Source organism: Cuculus canorus, chromosome 1 (assembly GCF_017976375.1).
Source record: "Cuculus canorus isolate bCucCan1 chromosome 1, bCucCan1.pri, whole genome shotgun sequence".
NCBI classification, from domain to species: domain Eukaryota; kingdom Metazoa; phylum Chordata; class Aves; order Cuculiformes; family Cuculidae; genus Cuculus; species Cuculus canorus.
The window spans coordinates 3,611,851-3,631,616 of NC_071401.1; the positions used below are offsets into that span (position 1 = coordinate 3,611,851).

Consider the following 19,766-nt stretch of genomic DNA (forward strand, 5'->3'; position numbering starts at 1 on the left):
AACCAACTAAAATATAGTGAACTCATGGGGTCAAAAAAAAAACATAGCCTACAGTATTTCTCTCAGAAAACACCCCTCAAAATGCTTTGATGCTCAAAGTGGACTGTTTTGAGCTACTAACATCATGCTTATTCTCATTAAACTGGTCCTTACCAGTTTTAGTTCACTGACAGATCCCAAGCTGTGAAGGGCGTCACCAAGGGGGATGGAACCATGTGTGAGAGAAATTTAGGACTGTGCATAAGCCAAGGACATAAGGATTTGTGGCTCACAAAGACTTACACAGAATGGTTTTAACCCTCAAATAATGTGATTCCTTAAAACATCAGTAGGACTCGGAAAGGTGAGAGAAAAGCTATTTTGACCGAAAAAAGGTGTAAAAAGAGGTCTTTGAAGGCAAACTGGCCAACTTTTGGCATCCTAGCTTTGGCAAAACTTAAATTCTCTGCTTTTTACTCGCAGACTGGCCAGCTTTTTGTCTTCTCGGGTGTGTTAACCAAGGGATAAACACGGTAATCATTATCCTTCTGAGAACAGCCAAGTTTTCTTGACAAACTTCTGATTATTAAGCTTTTCTGTACAACGCATGCAGTGTACAGACCTTCTGTAAGGATTTCTACACTGATGTTCAAAAGACGTGGGAAGTTGATTTTCAAAGGAAACAACAAAATTCTTCAGAAATGGCTTACAGTTGACAAGCGAGGCAAAGTGCTTGAAACAGTTATTGTTTGCATGTTTCCTTTTTCCTGTTTTTAGTTATTTTCTAATATTGGAGCTTCAGTAATTCACGTATGATTTGATTTGCATGAAAGACACTCATTTCTGTTTCAAATTCCTTTCTGACAAGTGTGCTACTTTGTTATTTGATTCTTGAAAATCTTCTGATGTTTTCCTTTTGACAGGAGGGGAGATTTTGAGTGTGATTGAAAACATGCATAGTTACTTACACTTAATAAATGCACCATCAATTGAAACCTAAATTACATGCTGTAGGAAGTCTAGACTGAGTCTTTGAGCTCAGTTCTATAGTCAATGCATGGAGACATGCCTTGTGTGAAGCCCTAGGAGGAAACTGCATCCAAGATACACACACTTTGTAGTACAGAAAGCGGAAAGAATCATAGAATCATAGAATAGTTTGGGTTGGAAGGGTCTTTAAAATCATCCAGTTCCAACCCCCCCTGCCGTGGGCAGGGACACCTCCCACTAGACCAGGCTGCTCAAAACCCCATCCAACCTGGCTTGAACACCTCCAGGGATGGGGCAGCCACAACTTCCCTTCACAATCTGTTCCAGTGCCTCACTACACTCATAGTGAAGAATTCTTCCTTATGTCTAGTTTAAATCTGCCCCTCTCCAGTTTATAGCCATCGCCCCTTTTACTATTCTCAGCGTAGGGCATTGCTTGCTCATCAGGACACCGGCTGATCAGTAAAGCCATGATTCCAGTCAAGGTCCTTGCCTAAGTATTGTTTACATTATGATTGTAATTTTTCTACCAGTAGTACTGCTAATGCTGTGCAGTAGGAAAGTACATGTATAGGAGAATGCAAATTATAAATTAATTCAGCCAGAAGTTCAAATCATTCAGTTTAAATCTGCATACTTAAAGTTAACTTGATAATCTCCTAGTTAGGCACTCCATAGAAATGGCCTCGTGTTCTCCAGAAGTGCCAAAGAACTCCAACTGGGGCTGTGATCAGTACTCATATGAAAAGCATTTAAAACAAACATCAAAAAGTCATCAAACCCGCTTTTAAAAAAATAAAAACCCTAATAATATACCTTTTCTATATGCTTACATATCTTGAACTGCTTAGGAGTATGTGGAACGGACTAGGGAATTTAGGCTGTCTGTTTTATGTCTGGTCTAACTAAGGCTGTCTGGTTTTATGTCTGTTTTAGGCTGTCTGGTCTAACTAAGTTGTGGTTAATATTTCTGTATTCCTTTTAATATCCTGTGTTAAGTGAGGACCCTGTGAGGCTATAATGGTAGATATAGTCACTCTTCATGTGTCACAGAACAGTTTTTATACGTGGATTCGCTAATGCTGGAAATCTTTGTTGAAATCCATAAAGTCACCTGCAAAGTGTAGGGTAAGATTATTTTTATTTATGCAGCTCCTGAAATATCCCACTTGCAAGTGTCTCAGAGGCAGATCACAACTGGGGCTGCACTACAGCAAGGGCAGCAGGATTTTGCTGTAGTAATGATGGAGGTGAGGCAGCAGAGTTTGACGAGAGTATTGTCTGCCGCCAGACTCAAGCCTGCCTGGATTAGCAGCTCCCTGCAGAACAGCACTGGTGCTCCCAAGGGGCCTTCTTTCCTCTGGGGATTGTTCAACACTTCCCTTGTCCCTGGTTTGCAGAAGCCTTTGACATCTAATTTTTAGGGTTTATCTCAATGAAGATTTTGATATCATAGAATCATAGTTTGGAAAAGACTGAAGATCATCAAGTCCAACTGTACCAGTCCACTACTGAACCATATCCGTGAGCGCTTAATCCACCTGTCTTTTAAATACCTCCAGGGATGGGGACTCAACCACCTCCCTGGGCAGCCTCTGCCAGTGCCCAAGAACCCTTTCAGTGAAGAATTTTTTCCTGATGTCTAATCTAAACCTCCTCTGCTGCAACTTGAGACCATTCCCTCTCATCCTATCACCTGTCACTTGGATAAAGAGACCAACATCCACCTCGCTAGAGCCTCCTTTCAGGCAGTTGCAGACAGCGATAGGGTCTCCCCTCAGCCTGCTCTTCTCCAGCCTAAACAGCCCCTGTTCCCTCAGCCACCTCTCATAAGACTTGTTCTCCAGCCCTTTCTCCAGCTTTGTTGTCCTTCTCTAGATGTGCTCCAGACCCTCAATGTCCTTGTAGTGAGGGGCCCCAAACTGAACACAGGATTTGAGGTGTGGCCAACCAATGCTGTGTCACTTATAGCATCACCCATGTTTCAGGCTTTCTTTGTTTTTTAAGTTTAAACAAACTAGAGAGAAAAACTGGAGGTTTAGTTATGGAGCAACCTAGTGGATTTTCTAAATTCTCTGTTTTGTTGGTAATCCTTCTTTGTAGCCTGAACCAAGTGTTGCTTATCTAAAGCTGCAATGTCCAAACTGTATCTCAGGATCCAACTTTGGTTACCGTATAATTGGAAATTACTCTGTTATCATGTTTGGTTGTCTGCTTAAGTGATAACTCAGTGCATTTTTTGTTGACAGGATTCATATGGTCCATATTCTCCAGAGGAATGCATATCTTTACCTGTCTACACGAGCATGGAGAGAGATCGTGTGGTGACAAATATTGACGTACCTTGTGGAGGAAACCAAGACCAGTGGATTCAGTGTGGTGCTGCTTTATTTTTAAAAAATCAGTAACCTGAAGCTGCGTTCATTTAACTCTTGAGGGTAAGAGTAATTTAAATATCTCAGTTGTTTCTTATTAAAAGGAAACTTTAGATTCATTCCTTATACATTTTTAAAGCAATGGTTTATAAATTCCCTTGTTTATTTTTCTAAGGCATACAAAATTAATGCTACTTGAATAGAATTTCATTTTATCTTTGCGGAATGCTGTAAAAGTTAACAAGGCATGGTTCAGCAAAGTATTCATTTCAATTGTTGCTCTAGATTGTAATGCTTTGTGTCTTTTTCTCAGACTTGCTGAAATCTCTTAAGTTTTGCCCATAAATATGAAATATAAATTCAAAGCCAGTGTGTTTTCTTTGTTCTTTTTCATTATCCTCTTTGAACTGTTATTGTTAATCCTTTGTTATTTAATAAAAGGAAGTTATAAAACTTACCTGTTGTAATTGTGTGTTCTACTTGAACATAAAAATCAGAATAGATGTTTCGGTCTGTGTTAAAGTTGTTTTACTTATAATCATATTTCTTTATATAGGTAGTAAATAATAGGAGCGTCATGAACTTAATGTGGAGTTACAAATCCAGTTAGACTACCATCATGGGGGTTACCTAGAAGTTTATGAGAAAAAAACCCTTTTCATTAAAGTATAATTCCAATAAGAATTTGCACATAAATGCCCAAGATAGGCAAACAATCCCATAGACAAACAAAAGAAGTTTTGATCCAGTTGTGAGGTGATTAGGAGAGGGAATATAATAATGTTTTTTGGTCTGTGATGTGAGACCTGTGAAGTCTTGTCCTTATTGTAGGATCATAGAATCATAGAATAGTTTAGGTTCAAAGAGACCATAAAGATTATCCAGTTCCAGCCCCCCTGCCATGGGCAGGGACACCTCCTACTAGATCAGGCTGCCCAGGATACTCAACTTTGGTTTCACGTGTTCATGGTGTGTCACGTTAGGATGCTGCCATAGCTTTAGTATGCAGTTAGGCAAAATCCCTAAAGAAGCTGGAAATCCAAAATCCAGTAGCAAGTAGCATTATTGAAGAATGATGAAATCTCAACGTAAGGCTTGAAACTGCCTGATTTTTAACTGCAGTTACAGACTTATAGTCACCTCACGAAGAAGTGTTTCAAAGCCAAAGCTTAAAAACATTTTCTTGTTTTGCATTGAAAACGAAATAGATGTCTCAGTTCTGGTATCTCTGAGAGATTTTGTATTTATTTTAAAGTAGTATTTAAATTAAGACTATATTTCATTTGCTTGATATTTTTCATTGTTGATTTGAGAGGGGGAGAAGGAAAGCAGTGAAAGGATTGACCACATCTCCAGATTAACTTCCTGAAGAAAGTCTTTTTCTCTGTTCTACCCTGTTGTTCTTCCCTTAAACTTGGTCTTTCTTCTATTTGGAAAGTTTCACATTTTAGTTTGTGTTCTAATAAAAATATGTGCTAAAATTTTTTTTTACAAGTGCACATACATTTGTAAAATTGAGCCCTCTCTTAACAACAGAGTAGATTTACTCAATACTTTTCAGGTAATTGTCTCATATTCCTTTAAACATTTGACTCTAATTCACTGGTGAGTAATAATGTAACAAATTTGGAAAAGGGTTGGTCTGTGAAGAAAATTTTGGAAGAAAGTTGCTAAGTTTCCAACAGAATAGAAAACACACCTATAAATATTTTCACAAGGTCTTTGAGGATTTAGAATTACAGCTGTAGAATAGTTTGCATTGGAAGGGACCTTTAAAGGTCATCCAGACCAACACTCCTGCAGGGACATCTTCAACCAGATCAGGTTGCTCAGAGCCCCATCCAACCTGACCTTGAATGTTTCCAGTGAAGGGGCATCTACCACCTCTCTGGGCAACTTGTTCCAGTGTTTCACCACCATCATTGTAAAAAATGTCTTCCTTGTATCTAGTCTAAATCTACCTTCTTTTAGTTTAAATCCATTATCCCTTGTCCTATTGCATCAGGCCCTCCTAAAAAGTTTGCGTTCATCTTTTTTTTAGGCCCCCTTTGAGTACTACAGTAAGGTCCTCACTCAGAGCTTGATTAAATTCCCTGTTGGTTGGTTCACCTCTTGGTTCAGAGCCCTTCCTCATTACCCAAATTGTATACTTGCTTCTTTTTCTGAGTCCTTCCATGAATTATCTGAAAAAAAAACCCAAACCTTTTCATAGCTATAAGTACAGAATTGAATTATGTTTGTGTTTGGGTGTAAGTCCTTTGAGAGCTCATCTAGGCTGATCTACATCACAAATGTAAAAGGCGTTCTCTTTCTCAGTCTCTTTAAAGTATTTATTTTTTAGCACAGGACAAAAAACTAATTCAAGTAAATCTCAAATGAGTCTGTCAGCTTGAAATATAGTAGATTTTTAATGAAGTAATGTTATCATCACAAAAAAAAAATCAGAGCTGTATATTATGTTCCCGGTGTATTAAGCAGTAGATTTGATGATGGTTTTGACTAAGTGATTGACTAATCTTTCCTTTTCATTACTCTAATTGTAACCCTGATGAATGGAGGGCTCCTAGGTGACCTGAAGAGGAAAAAGAGATTACTTATCTTGTGTTCCTTGATATTTATTGTCTGTATGCATTGTATGATGTGTCTTCTTTCTAGACGATATGGTAATCTAAATGAAAGATACTATAGGTAACTGCTACTCTATATCATAGGAATGATATTTTTGGTAGTAAAAGGCAGAATTGTGGAGTGTTTATTACCATCAACATGCAGCTGTATCACAACCATAAGCCAATCAGAAGGATGAATCAGGAAACATGAGAAATAATAACATCAGAAATGCCTCAATGACTGTTTTTAAAATGAGTCTGTTCTGCTCTTCAGTTTCAAGAGTACAGAGCCACAAAACTGGTGAAGTGTTTAGAAGGGAAGAGGGATGAAGAGCAGCTATTCACTTGATCTCTTCAGCCTGGAGACATGGAGATTGATGGGAGACCTCATTGTGGTCTTCAGCTTCCTCATAGAGGGAAGAGGAGGAGCAGGCGCTGATCTCTTCTCTCTGATGACCAATGACAGGACCTGAGGGAATGGTAGGAAGATGTGCCAGGAGAGGTTTAGGTTGGATATTAGGAGAAGATTCTTCACCCAGAGGGTGTTGGAGCACTGGAACCGAGCCTGAAAATATTCAAGAAGCATTTGAACAACACCCTCAGACACATGTTGTGGATTTTGGGGTTGTCCTATGCAAGGACAGGAGTTAGACTTGATGATCCTTGTGGGTCCTTTCCATCTCAGGACGTTCTATGATTTTATCACAACTTGTAAGACTAAAATATATAGCGATAAAAAAAAACCCTGATTAATAGTCTTCAAACACTATGTTTTGAAGATTGAAGAAAGAAGCATATCTTGATTAAGTGCAAATTCTTGTTAAAAGTAATGGCAAAAGGCAAAGTGACAAAAACCTTTAAAGAATAACAAAACCTTTGAAAATAATGAAGATTGTGCAGTCATATCTGAGTGCTTAAAATACAAAAAAGTGTTGTTTTGGTTTTAGTTTCTTAGTTTTAGTACCTTATACTTAAAAGAAGAGACTTTCTTCCTTTTACAATTTATAGCAATCAGGTATTTGTCAAGTATTGGTGCTGTCATCTGTTGGAAGACATGCAGTTTGGTGATTTTTAGCAAGTTCACAGCAAGTCTGATGTCACAGAGCATGATATGTTCCCAAACAGAAGAAGTTGTCGAGGAGTCAAACCCACTGTAGTCTTTTTTCATTGTTATTTGAGATAAACTACCTTTCAGAAACAAGTTATTCTCAGATGCTCTGTTGTTTACAAAAGATGACAAATACATTGTATTTCTCATTATTTTCAAAGCTTATTAGTCTTAACATCTGCCACTGAATTCCCAGATAAAAAGTTCCAGAACAGGAACCTTTTTTAGGTCTAGATTTCTTATTTCCAGTTCACATGACCTTTACGTAACAAGATACCTAAAAAGCATCTTACATAAGGGTTTTTTTTCCAGCTTTCAGTAGGTTTGCTACAAACAAAAAGACTTTTCACTAATGTGTTTTAGAAAAATCAAAGGACAAAGTCGGCACTATTTATTTAATGTCTCCATAACAATAATTACTGTTAGTATAGACTGCAGTTTGAGGAAATAGTTCTTAGGATATGAACTTTGCTGAAACTGTAGTGAATTGACCATATTCTTTTGAATATAATGTTTACAGAATTGGGAAGTTATTTCTTTCCTTTTCCTTTTTTTAAAAATTAAACTCACTTTGTTTAATTTATTTGAACATTTTGTAGTGCATAAAGAATATCATCAGAACATCAAGAAAGCTTTGCACAGGCTGATTCTAGAATGATGTTGTAGGTATGACAGACTGGTCAATGCAAGAGTTGGAGTGCTCATGCTGTATTACATTACATTGCAGTCCTTTCTCCTTAGAATCATAGAATCATGGTATCACAGAATAGTTTGGGTTGGAAGGGACCTTAAAAATTATCCAGTTCCAACACTCGTTCTATGGGCAGGGACACCTCCCACTAGATCAGGCTGCCCAAGTCCTCATCCAACCTGGCCTTGAATACCTCCAAGGATGGGACAGCCACAACTTCCATGGGCAACCTGCTCCAGTAACTCAACATTCTTATTGTGAAGTTCTTCCTAATGTCTAGTCTAAATCTGCCCCTCTCCAGTTTATAGCCATTGCCCCTTGTCCTATCACAACAAGCCTTTGTAAACAGCCTCTCCCAAGCTTTCCTGTAGCCCCTTCAGGTTCTGGAAGGTTCCTTTAAGGTCTCCTTGGAGCCTTTTCTTCTCTAGGATGAACAAACCCAACTCTCTCAGCCTGTCCTCATAGGGAAAGTGCTCCAGCCCTGTGATCATCTTCATAGCCCTCCTCTGGACCCCTTCCAACAGCTCCATATCCTCCTTATGTTGAGGATTCCAGAACTGGACACAATACTCCAGATGAGGTCTCACAAGAGAGGAATAGAGAGGCAGAATCACTTCCCTGGACTTGCTGGCCACGCTTCTTTTGATGCAGCCCAGGATACGGTTGGCCTTCTGGGCTGTGAGCACACATTGCTGGCTCATGTAAAGCCTCTCATCAATCAGAACCCCCTAATTCCTTCTCTGCAGGGCTGCTCTCAATCACATCATCCCCCATCCTGTATTGAGACCGGGGATTGCCCCGACCCAGGTTGCATCCTTCTGCATTACTATGTTCTTGTTCAATACACAGATTAACTGAAAGCACTAGAATTTGACTACAGTGTAAATGCACTCCCCAGTGCTCACTCTAGCTTGATCCTTTAAAGGAAGCTAAGTAAACAGCAGTAACCAGGTGCCGCAAATGAATGCCATGTATGTGTGCACTAAATGGAAGCATTTTTCTAAAGAAGAATGTCAGAATTGTTATTGGGTTTGCATCTCAGGGGAAAGCAAGCTCCCTCAGTCGTGTTCAAAAGATGTCTCAGAGATATTCTCCAGACCTTCAGCCAGTGTTAGATTCACTTTTTTTGCAGAACAATAAAAAAGAATCTTCTTCCCTGCAGAGGGACTTTTCACAAGGACATGTAGTGAGAGGATGAGGGGACATGGCTTTAAATTTGAGGGGGTGAAGATTTAGATTAGATTTTAGGAAGAAATTCTTCACAGTGAGAGTGGGAAAGAGCAGACACAGGTTGCCCAGGGAAGCTGTGGATGCCCCATCCCTGCAAGTGTTCAAGGTCAGGTTGGATGGGACCTGATCCAGGGGAACTGGATAATCCTTAAGGTCCATTCCAACCCAAACATTCTATGATTCTATGGACTTTGCTTATGAAGCGTACCAGATAGGTGATGCAATTGTCACAGCTGTCTAAATCCTTTCAGTCCCCGACAAGGTGAGTTCTTCTCATGCTGTCCCGCATGATAGTATTTCCAAGCATAAAAGAGTTTTTCATACACATTTTTCTCTCTACTGAGATTGCTGAGAAATCAGTGGTTAAGAGTGTTGTTGTGATGGCCATGGTCATATCAGTTCCTCCCACTAGATGGTACTGTGGACTAGACCCTCGTGAGAGACAGGCACAGAAAAATTAGGGGGTGTTGGGAGGTAAAGACAATTTATAGTATATATAACTTTGCATCAACAGCCAGTTTCGAATGAAATTTTCTTATCAGCTGCGCTGAATAAGCAGCTATGTCTTAAAAAAATTGCTTGCATTTCGCTGCGATGTAGTTCTTTTTAGAAAGAAGTGAATCACAAAGTGAAATTCTCAGTACATAGAGATACTTTAGTTGTGGAAGTGGATGAGGCACTGACTGACCGCTCCATCCTTTTTGGAGCTATTTCTGTATGTCTTTGATATCTGAATGGGAAGAAATAGTGAGAAGCATGTTCTTACAGTGTGGAAGGTCAAAAACTTCCTGAGCTGCATCAGGCAGAGCGTGGACAGCAGATCAAAGGAGGTGATCTTTCTTTGCTCGCTATTGGTGAGATGCATATGGAGCTCTGGGGCCAGTGCTGGGCTGCTCAGTACAAGAGAAACATGGACATGCTGGACCAAATCCAGAGAAGGACCATGAAGGTGATTAACGGACTGGAGCATCTGACATTAAAGGCGAGGCTGCAAGAGCTGGGAGCTTTCAGCCTGGAGATGAGAAGACTTGGGGAGTTCTGTCAGTCTGTATAAATATCTGATGGGGGAGTAAAGAAGACAGAGATAGACTCTTCTTAGTGTTGCCCAGTGAAAGAAAATAGGCAGTGGGCACAAGTTGAAATGCACGAAATTTCATTTCAATGTAACAAACCTTTACTCTTCAGTGTGACAAAGCACTGGCATAGGTTGCACAGAGAAATAGTGAAATCTTGTCCTTGGAGATATTCAAAGCCTAGACGGACACAGTTGTTAGCAATCTGCTCTAAATGACCATGCCTTGAGAAGGGGTGTAGGACAAGATGATCTCTAGAGGTGCTCTCCAGCCTCAGATGTTCTGAGATTTTATAATCATGTAGAATAGCTGGAAATGAAGAGGAGCCACCTAAGCTACCAGTATCAGGAACACTGTGACATGAGAACAGAAAGGTCCTTTTAGGTAAGGCAAGTGTCCAGTAAGTTTCAGGCCCTTCAGTTCATTGTAGATGGATCTCTGAAGTGATCACAAGCACAGGTTACCCGGGGAAGCTGTGGCTGCCCCATCCCTGGAGATGTTTGAAGGCCAGGTTGGATGGGGCCCTGAGCAGCCTGGTCTGATGGGACATGTCTCTGCCCATGGCAGTGAGGTTGGAACTGGATGATCATTAAGGTCTCTTTCAACCCAAACTATTCTTTGATTTTATGATTCCATGATCTATAATAATAACTTCTGCAAATCATAGAGAAGACTATGTCAGAGAAAAAAGCCAGAAATCTGCAATTAAAGACTCAGCCTATTTTTACTCTAATTTCAGTAGTTTCAAAGTATACTCAAGAAAAAATTGTTTGTAGTTGATGTTTCTTCAGTGTGAACTTTCTTCATTGGAAGAAACTGTCAGACATCTACAAAACATAAAATGACTCTTGTAAGAGCATACTGGATTTTAATCTACCCAGAAACAGGTTTTGATCAATATTTTGAATACAGTGCAACACACTGGAATATGTCACCTGAGATAGGAGTTCCACTCATGGTTACATCAATGCTGGGAAGAATTCTTCTGATAAGGTGAGGAGGGGGTGGGAGGCAAAGAGACATGAAGGAGTAAAAGTCATAAAGAGCACTGTGATATGTTACTGTTTCAATGGAGTTTAAATTAAAACTACTCTGGCCAATTGTGCTCAAGTATCATCTAGCTACAACCACTTCTTATTATTTTCTAACCTTTTGTTACCAGTTTTTCTTGATCTTCTGTGTAGAGGATCAAGAAACTTTTTCTTTAAGCCCTTTCTCTACAAGTAGCTTTACTGGACTTCTGAAATGCCATCCTCACAGGGTCTCCATGGGAATGAGAGGTTATACTTTTCCTTTTGGCATCTGAGGTTAAATATTAATTTTTCATGGAAAGAGTCATCGGGCACTGGAACAGACTGCCCAGGGAGGTGGTCGAGTCGCCTTCTCTGGAGGTGTTTAAGGAACGGGTGGATGAAGTGCTAAGGGACATGGTTTAAGGGAGTATTAGGAATGGTTGGACTTGATGATCCAGTGGGTCCTTTCCAACCTGGTGATTCTATGATTCTATGATTTGTTGTTGAAAATGGCATTTGCATTGAAAAAAAATCCTCTTACACACGTAATTCCTCTTGTAATCAGAGTTCCATGAAGAATCAGCAGTACGAACAAGTGAGCCCCTAAGTAAAGGTGATAATTGCTTTTGTGTTTTTCTGGATAAAAGGGAAACAAATATCAGTAGAGTTGTCTAAGGAAGGCACTTCACTTTGGGGGTCACACCCTAAAGGTATGATTAAAAAAATCAAATAAAGCCAGGAAGCAATGCCACAACTGCCTCTCAAAGCATGCCAAGGTTATTAGCAAGAAGCTAATGTCCTGATTAGTCTTCTTCATCAGACCTTTTGGAGTTCTACTTTCTGCAGCTACACCCAGAGGGGATAACAATTTCCACTCGCTTTCACATTATATGGGTATTACCTACTCACCAAGCAATATCATAGGGCAACCTGCTGTCCACGTTCCTTCCTGTTTTCCACAGAAATCAGAATGCAAGAGAGTGCCTGATGCACAACCCATCTCTCTCATTGCAAGGGAACGTTGACAAGATCACTTGAGCAGAGTCCTACCTCCCCTAGTTTAGACATAGCCATAGATTCCATGGCTGGTTTTAGCTAAGATAGTGGAGTACTTGGAAGCTGCATCAGGAGAAAATGAACGGCATTCAGCCACCGTAAGTGTGTTTGATGGTCGAGAGAGAGTGGCACTAGCCAGCAGTTTGCAGAGGCAATAGAGAACTGGCACTGGCACAGGTTGCCCAGGGAAGTTGTGGCTGGTCCATCCCTGAAGGTGTTCAAGGCCAGGTTGGATGGGACCTTGGGCAGCCTGGTCTAGTGGGAGGTGTCCCTGCCCATGGCAGGGGGATTGGTACTAGATGATTTTTAAGGTCCCTTCCAACACAAACTATTCTATGATTCTATGATTTTATGAATGTTTGGATCAAGAATGACTCATCAGTTTTGAGTCTTTCAATACAAGAAAGACACTGGAAAACTTGAGACAGTTCAGTGAAGGCCACCAAGATGCTCAAAGGACTGGGGCACATACCTTATGGGGAGAGATGTCGGGAAATAGATTTGTTCAACGTGGAGAAGAGACAGCTTTACTGGGAGGGACAACTTAACAGTTTGCCTTTGCCTACAAGGAACTTATAAGTTTCCATGGCAGGAGGACATTTTCACCATGAGAACAGCCAGGCAGCGACACAAGTTTCAAGAGACCATGTTTGGAGTTGCACAGTCACGATGTTTGGGGGTTTTGAAAACTTGACTGGATAAACCCTGAGCAATCCATTCTGACCTCAGAGACGACCCTGCTAGTTGGCATCTCCCGGGGTCCCCTCCAACCTGAATTATATTATGCTTCTATATCTGAACAACAGAATGACAGTTTATTTACACATTAATCATTCCAAACAAAGTGTATAAATTACTACTTTGTGCTCCATACAGAAATGACCTCCAAGTCCTTCAGTTTTACTGCTGCCTCATAAACCGTCAATAAGTTCAGGGGTAAGTCAATGGAAAATAACAGAATCACAGAATAAACGGGTGAATGAAATGTAAACCCGTAACAGGGCAGGCCAAAACCAATTTACAGAACCTCACTTAAGGCATAAAACCAAAAATAAATGTTCTGAACACATCAGAAGCCAGATGCCTGCCAAGGAGAGTATTGGGTTATTAGATGACTGAAGTGTAAAAGGAGTACTTGGGGAAGATAAGACCTCAACACAACCTTAAATTCTTTACATTAGTATTAGTTTCAAAAAGCTGAGGGAGGTTCCCACACTGACTTCTCTCTCTTTTAAAAAAAAAAAATAAGAGAGAAGCCTTAGGGATTATCTTAAACTGACCTGTCAAAGAAAGAAGTATTATAAGAAACTGAGGAACTAACTTGCAAGTAACAATTTCTCAGGGCCAGATGGTCCTGATCCAAGAGTCTTAAAGGAACTCAAGGAATTCAAGTATAATGTTGCCTCAGTACTCAACATGATGTCTAACCCATCATTTAAGTGGGTTGTGGTTCTAGGGGAATGAAAGGTTCACATTCTTTAACAGTCCTTCAAAAAGACTTTTTTCTAGGTTTGCAAAATTGACTGAAATTATAAACCAGTAAAATTTGATATTTAGCTATTTCAAAATCAAGAAAGGTCATCGTGATCTTTAAGCCATATTTTAAAGGAACCATTTGCTAACTTTTAAAAAAAACTTTACATTTATTGATGAAAACAGGAAAATTATTTGATTTTGACAGTGTATGGGGATTTGCACAACTTGGGAAAACGGAACCACACTGTACAACAAAAAGCTTGAGAGAAAGAGGTGGAGGGAGAGAGTAGTAGCATTGTGACATTTGCAACAGCTGAGAATCTCGATTTCCTACTTGATCTTTACCAGAGCAGGAATCTCAGGCCAGGGGATTTGTTGTCACTCTTCAGTACAACGACATACTTCTTCAAGGAGAATTCTGCTTTAATCTTACTTCTTTTACTACATTCAAGCATGCTGTCCCAAAGGGCAGGTTAGATCTCAGCTCATGTGCCCTCTGAGCCTCTCTCTCAGATGCTGATCGTCCTGAAGGGTGGCAGAGGTAAACAATCAATTTTTACTTTGCAGATACTGCTACTTTGTCAAATAATTTGTTCAAAGACATATTAACAATAAGAAGGGAGATCTGTATGTTCTCCATAGAATCATAGAATCACCAGGTTGGAAAGGACCCACTGGATCATTGAGTCCAACCATTCCTAACACTCCCTTAAACCATGTCCCTAAGCACTTCATCCACCCGTTCCTTAAACACCTCCACAGAAGGTGATCCTTCCTTCCTTCCTTCCTTCCTTCCTTCCTTCCTTCCTTCCTTCCTTCCTTCCTTCCTTCCTTCCTTCCTTCCTTCCTTCCTTCCTTCCTTCCTTCCTTCCTTCCTTCCTCCCTTCCTTCCTCCCTTCCTTCCTTCCTTCCTTCCTCTCACTAGCTCATCTGATATCCGGTTGACCATTAAGGTAAGTTAAAATGAGGAAAAACTTAATTGAAAAACTGAAATAAGTGTTAGGAGAGAATGAAGAATCTTATTCTTGGTAGATATGACCCAGTTCATATGAAATAATAGACTGTATCACACCTGCTTCTAGAGATTGCCTGGAGCTGTGACAAAATAATCATAGGAATTAATACAAATAAAAGTACCCTGACTGCACTTCCTGATGGTCTCCTGATGTAACAGACCTGAAGGTTTCAAGCTTCCTAGGACAAAGCTGCTTCTAGGAGTGAGCTGATGACATGTGAAATCTGTATTGCCACAGGCACATCAAAATTACCCTGTCATGTGTCTGTGATGCCAATGGAATTAATCCTTCTAAAACTCATTTTTAAATAGCTAAAACTAGATGGTAGAAATATATTTTATTCCACTATTAATTAAACTCATTCTCTTTCATTGGATGGAAATGAAGAGGTCTGAATTGACAAAACAGTCTAAACTGAGGTACTAGAAAGCTGATGCAGACTTCAAAAAAGCAATTGAAACACAGCAATTAACAAACCAATAAAGAGCTGATGGTAAAACAGAATAAAATTAAATAAAAAAGAAAGCTAAAAATGAAATGGAAAAAAAATAATTGAAAAATCCTAGATAATTAATCTGTCATACTTGCTGAGGAATCGTAGAGAGTGCTTCACACTTTGAATCTGAATGCAACTGCAGTCTGAAGATCCAGTCAGCAACTGGCATCTTGCCGGCTGCCACAAAGAGTAGAATTTAATCCATGGTATAAAAATAACAACTTGATGAAGAATTGTATGCCTTCCAATATCAAAAATACTCGTGAGGTGGAATAATGCAAAGATGAGTCAAATTTGGGAAACATCCCTTCAGACTGAAAGGTGAAAACTACTGGTTTGGATCAGGACTACGTCCCACCTGATCCAGCATTCTGCCACTGGGGGCCAGTGGCCGTCCTCAAATATTGCAAAAAAGATAATAGTGTACTCAGCAATAAGTAAAAGCAGTAGAGTAAAGCTCTTTAAGTTTCCTTCTCGTTCCTACAAACTGAAGGTTGTCTTAGTTTTTCCAAAGGACAGATTTCATTCCCATTCCAGGGACTGCATGATAACCAGCATATCTCTGAATGTTCCTGTAATGCATATATTTGCATGTACAAATCTTCTTTGAGTTGTTTGAAATTCTGAGTGCAAGAGACAACTGTAAGAAACTGGATTTTTCTTCCTAGGTTCTTTAATTTATACAGCTTTATGATATCCCTTTTTAATAACTTCCAACTGAATGAAACAATCACAGTCTTTCAGAGTCTCTTAACAGAAAACAAAAATATTTTCCATGTAATCATCTGAATTCATTTTTCTAAGTTTTTTGGAATTCTGAACTATCTTTTCCCTTTTTTTTTGATGAACAGGTGGCCATCATTTTGGGGTTTTTTTGACAGGCTGAGAGCGTTGGGGTTGTTTATGCAGAAGAAGAGAAGTGGAGAAGAGAAGGCTCTGAGGAGACTTTAGAGCGACCTTCCAGTACCTGAAGGGGGCCTCCAAGAAAGCTGTGGAGGGACTGTTTACAAAGGCCTGTAGTGTAGGACTAGGGGCAATAGTCATAAACTGGAGAGGGGCAGATTTAGGCTAGGTATAAGGAGGAATTTCTTCACATTGAAGGTGCTGAGGCCCTGGCACAAGTTGCCCAGGGAAGCTGAGGCTGCCCCATCCCTGGAGGTGTTCAAGGCCAGGTTGGATGGGCCCTTGGGCAGCCTGATCTGGTGGGAGATGTCTCATCCCATGGCAGGGGATTTGGAACTAGATGATCTTTAAGGTCCCTTCCAATCCATACCATTCTATGATTTTATGATTCTATGATTTTATGGCCACATACTCAAGTAGATTTCTTCCCCACAAGGTTCACAATCTGTTAACAGCAGTATCCCAATGCTCCTTTATTGACAAGATAAGCCAAATATTGTACAATAAGCCAAATAGCATAAGAGGTTGCCCATCACCTTTGAATAGATGAGGGGAGTTGGGCATGTTCTATTAAGCAAATACTTCCCTATTTTTTGCAATTATACTTCTAGTAACGCAGGCTTTAAATTGATCTTTAAAATACCTTTTCATTTTAAAGTTATTTTTAAATAGATCACGTTTTGTTGTCACCTACAGATGGAACAGCTTCACAGATAGATGTTTTATAGAGAAACTCTTATTTTCACTGCATAAAATGCTGAATGTAAAAGAAACTTCAAATTCTTAATTATTTCGCAATAGGACTGCACAGTCCCCTCTGGACCTTTCAAGAAAATAAACTTTCCTTCAAATCAGGAGTCCTAGACTTTTCTCTTTGCTCTTTACAGAGGCTGCCCAGTTCCTGGTGCTGTAGCAGGCCCTCTGACCTCTGTCTGCTTTCTCCACCTTGTTCTCCAGAATGTTTCTTCAACTTCAAAGATCTGATTGTTTCCAAGGTGGAACGTCCCCTCCATTTCTCAGTCATTCCAGCTGCCCAGAGCAGACACCTTTTCCCACTGCTGCCAGGTTCCAACCTTTTAACAGAACAGAGATGGATTAGAAGAGAATAAGATCAGGTGGGAGATATACTTCCTGTCAGAACTGCAAAAACATTTTATCTGTTTTCTTAGCATATTATGATTTATCTGTTTTTAACATAATGAGAGGTATTTCCAAGGCATAGGAACACTCTTGTGGTGGTTTTCTTCAAAGGCCAAGAAGGGAGAGATTCATATGTTGAAGGACCATCTTTGCTCTCCACTCAAAGCATCTGCCACTGGTTGTTGTCAGAGACAGGGGAGGACTGGGAGGTGGATCTTTGGCTTGACCCATTGTGTGAGTTGTTTAATCCATGTGAGATTTTACAGTAGATCTTATATCATAGAAAGTATTTATTAGCTATGTTCCATTCTGACTACCTGTCTAGGGGAGCATCGCTCACACAAATAATCAGAATGGGTTGATACAGTAAAATGCCATAAAATACCTTGGAAAATCTACATGGACACTCCCAGCAACTGCAAATCAATGTGTATCTCTCGTTTTCAGGGAAACTGTGGTGGTCCGCACCACCTGACATAATGCCTCACAGAATCAATTTGACCTTAAACAGCGTTGTGCAGTGGGGGCTGTGGCTGTGGGAACAGCAGAACTTATTGGTTGAAGGTTTTATTCATGGAGCTGATTAAGAAATTTATGCTGCTTTTTTTTTTCCCCCCGTTGGAAAATGATGATTCATTAGAACTAAAATGACCCTGAGAAGGAAAGTACATTGAAACCTGTCCTAAGTGAAAGATTTAAAAATGTTTCTTAACACTTTAGTGCCCCTCAAAGAGACCTACCGTATAAAAGATTTTATTCTTCAATTCCAAGGAATTATCTGTTTTGAAAAGAACAGCTGATGGATGTACAGAGGCTGTGAATGCTCACGTTTAAGCATCAATTCAGGCTGCAGAACTACAGTAGCAGCAACCCTGCATAGTGCACCCAGACCATAAGTTTTGACTGGAGTCTTGAACAGCTTAGAAACAGCAAAGGGTACAGGAAATGGTGGAGGCAATAAGTGCTGCCATTACCCACCATGATGAAAAGGAGTGAAAAGAGGCTGAGAAACTTCTCTGAAATGTGTGCACTGAGGAAAACAAAACATAGAGGGTAAAGCTGAGTGCATGCTATTTCCTCTTTGTCCCTTCCTTTCCAGGAGTATCATACTGTGAAGACGACTTGCCTTAACAAATTGCTCTTTTGTGATATTTTATGTTGCTTTGAGTTAGATTTTATGCTCAGTTTAACTGAACTAAAATAATAGATTAGAGGGTTCCTGTACACAAATAATAATTGAAAGAGATGGCATTCTGACAAATAGAATATCCCTGACACCATCAAAGAGGTCTCAAGATGGAGTAGTGAGACAATATATTAAAATTATTGAATAATTGTAACACACAATAATTATTAAATAACACAAAATGCTGGGTTAATGCTCCATAGTGATTTTATTGGAGAAAATGGATAGTAGATAAGGAGGCAATACCTAAGAATACAGCAAATGAGGCCATATAGTTTTTCATCAGGCAAATGCTTTCCTGCAATCATAGGGACAAGAAGTTAAGTATAAATAGATACAAGCTCATGGGTGAGAGACAGGGTACCATCTCACCTGCATGGTTGTAAACTGGATTGACTCGTATATTGAATACAGTTATGCCACAAAAATGAGACCTGATATTCATTCTGAGAAGTTTCTGTCCAGTGGATTGAGCTGTACTCGATCTCGTATGAATTAAGCAAACAGAGTTGTTGAGTTAGGATGGCTTTCACCTGCGGATAGCGTGACACATTGACTGAAATGGAAACTTGATGAAAACTAAGGACTGTAAGAACAGGTCCGATATCTAGGATAACACAACCACAAACCAAAAAAATGAAAGCATAAAATCCAGAAAGGCACATTGGAACCATAGTTGCACGTTGAAATGTTGACTATTTCCATGTTACACGCCCATCGTCTTTTCTACAGCCTCACTTTGCTTTTAGTACACAAGCAAAGCAGAACAAAAGCTGTATAACCTGTTATGTTTATCCATGATTAGGATAGTTTCCCTTCCTGGTGGCTCTCTAAACACTGCTTTAGTAAACAGCATTATTGCAAGGAGAGCAGGATGCACTGTTTCTCTTCTCTTAAAGGTTTGGGAATATATAATTTGTTGTGTATTAGTTTTTCCTGCTCAAGGTGCATCTATTCATGTTGTTATGATGTAAATTCTGATCTTTCTAGCAATCATTAAGTCTTCATCTGTGTCTGGATGATTCAATTATATTCAGGTTGCCCTTCAAAAAGCAGAAATTGACTTCTTTTTTTTTTTTTCAGAAACAGAGGAATTTGATACCAGGGACAAAAATATTCATGAGCATAACTCCATATGGATGTGCTTGGTGAAGAAATATTTTTATCTTGTTAAGGAAAATGCAATAATGCAAATGTGAATACAAGGCGTTATAAACATTAAAGGTAATTCTATCTCAAAGCTACTTACAGAGACACAAAATATCACACAGTCTTTATAATGCTGTAAATTATGTCTGATTTGAACTTCATTTTAAACTCCATAGTGAAATAGAAATCAGAATTTCCAGTTAAATACAAAAGCTTAAATGAGAATTCAGCACACAGGAGACAGCAGGCTGACAATATACAATCTCGCTGAAGCTT

General features: G+C 39.6%; 1 protein-coding gene across 1 annotated transcript in view; it reads left to right on the forward strand.

Annotated features, from left to right (window-relative positions):
* DYNC2H1 (dynein cytoplasmic 2 heavy chain 1) overlaps positions 1-3,801 on the forward strand; it is a 170,036-nt gene extending 166,235 nt beyond the window's left edge. Inside the window, exon 89 of the mRNA XM_054088995.1 lies at positions 3,219-3,801. Coding sequence (XP_053944970.1) covers positions 3,219-3,377 — 159 coding nt within the window. The 3' untranslated portion in view covers positions 3,378-3,801. The remainder of the gene's footprint in view (positions 1-3,218) is intronic.
* Positions 3,802-19,766: the final 15,965 nt, after the last annotated feature.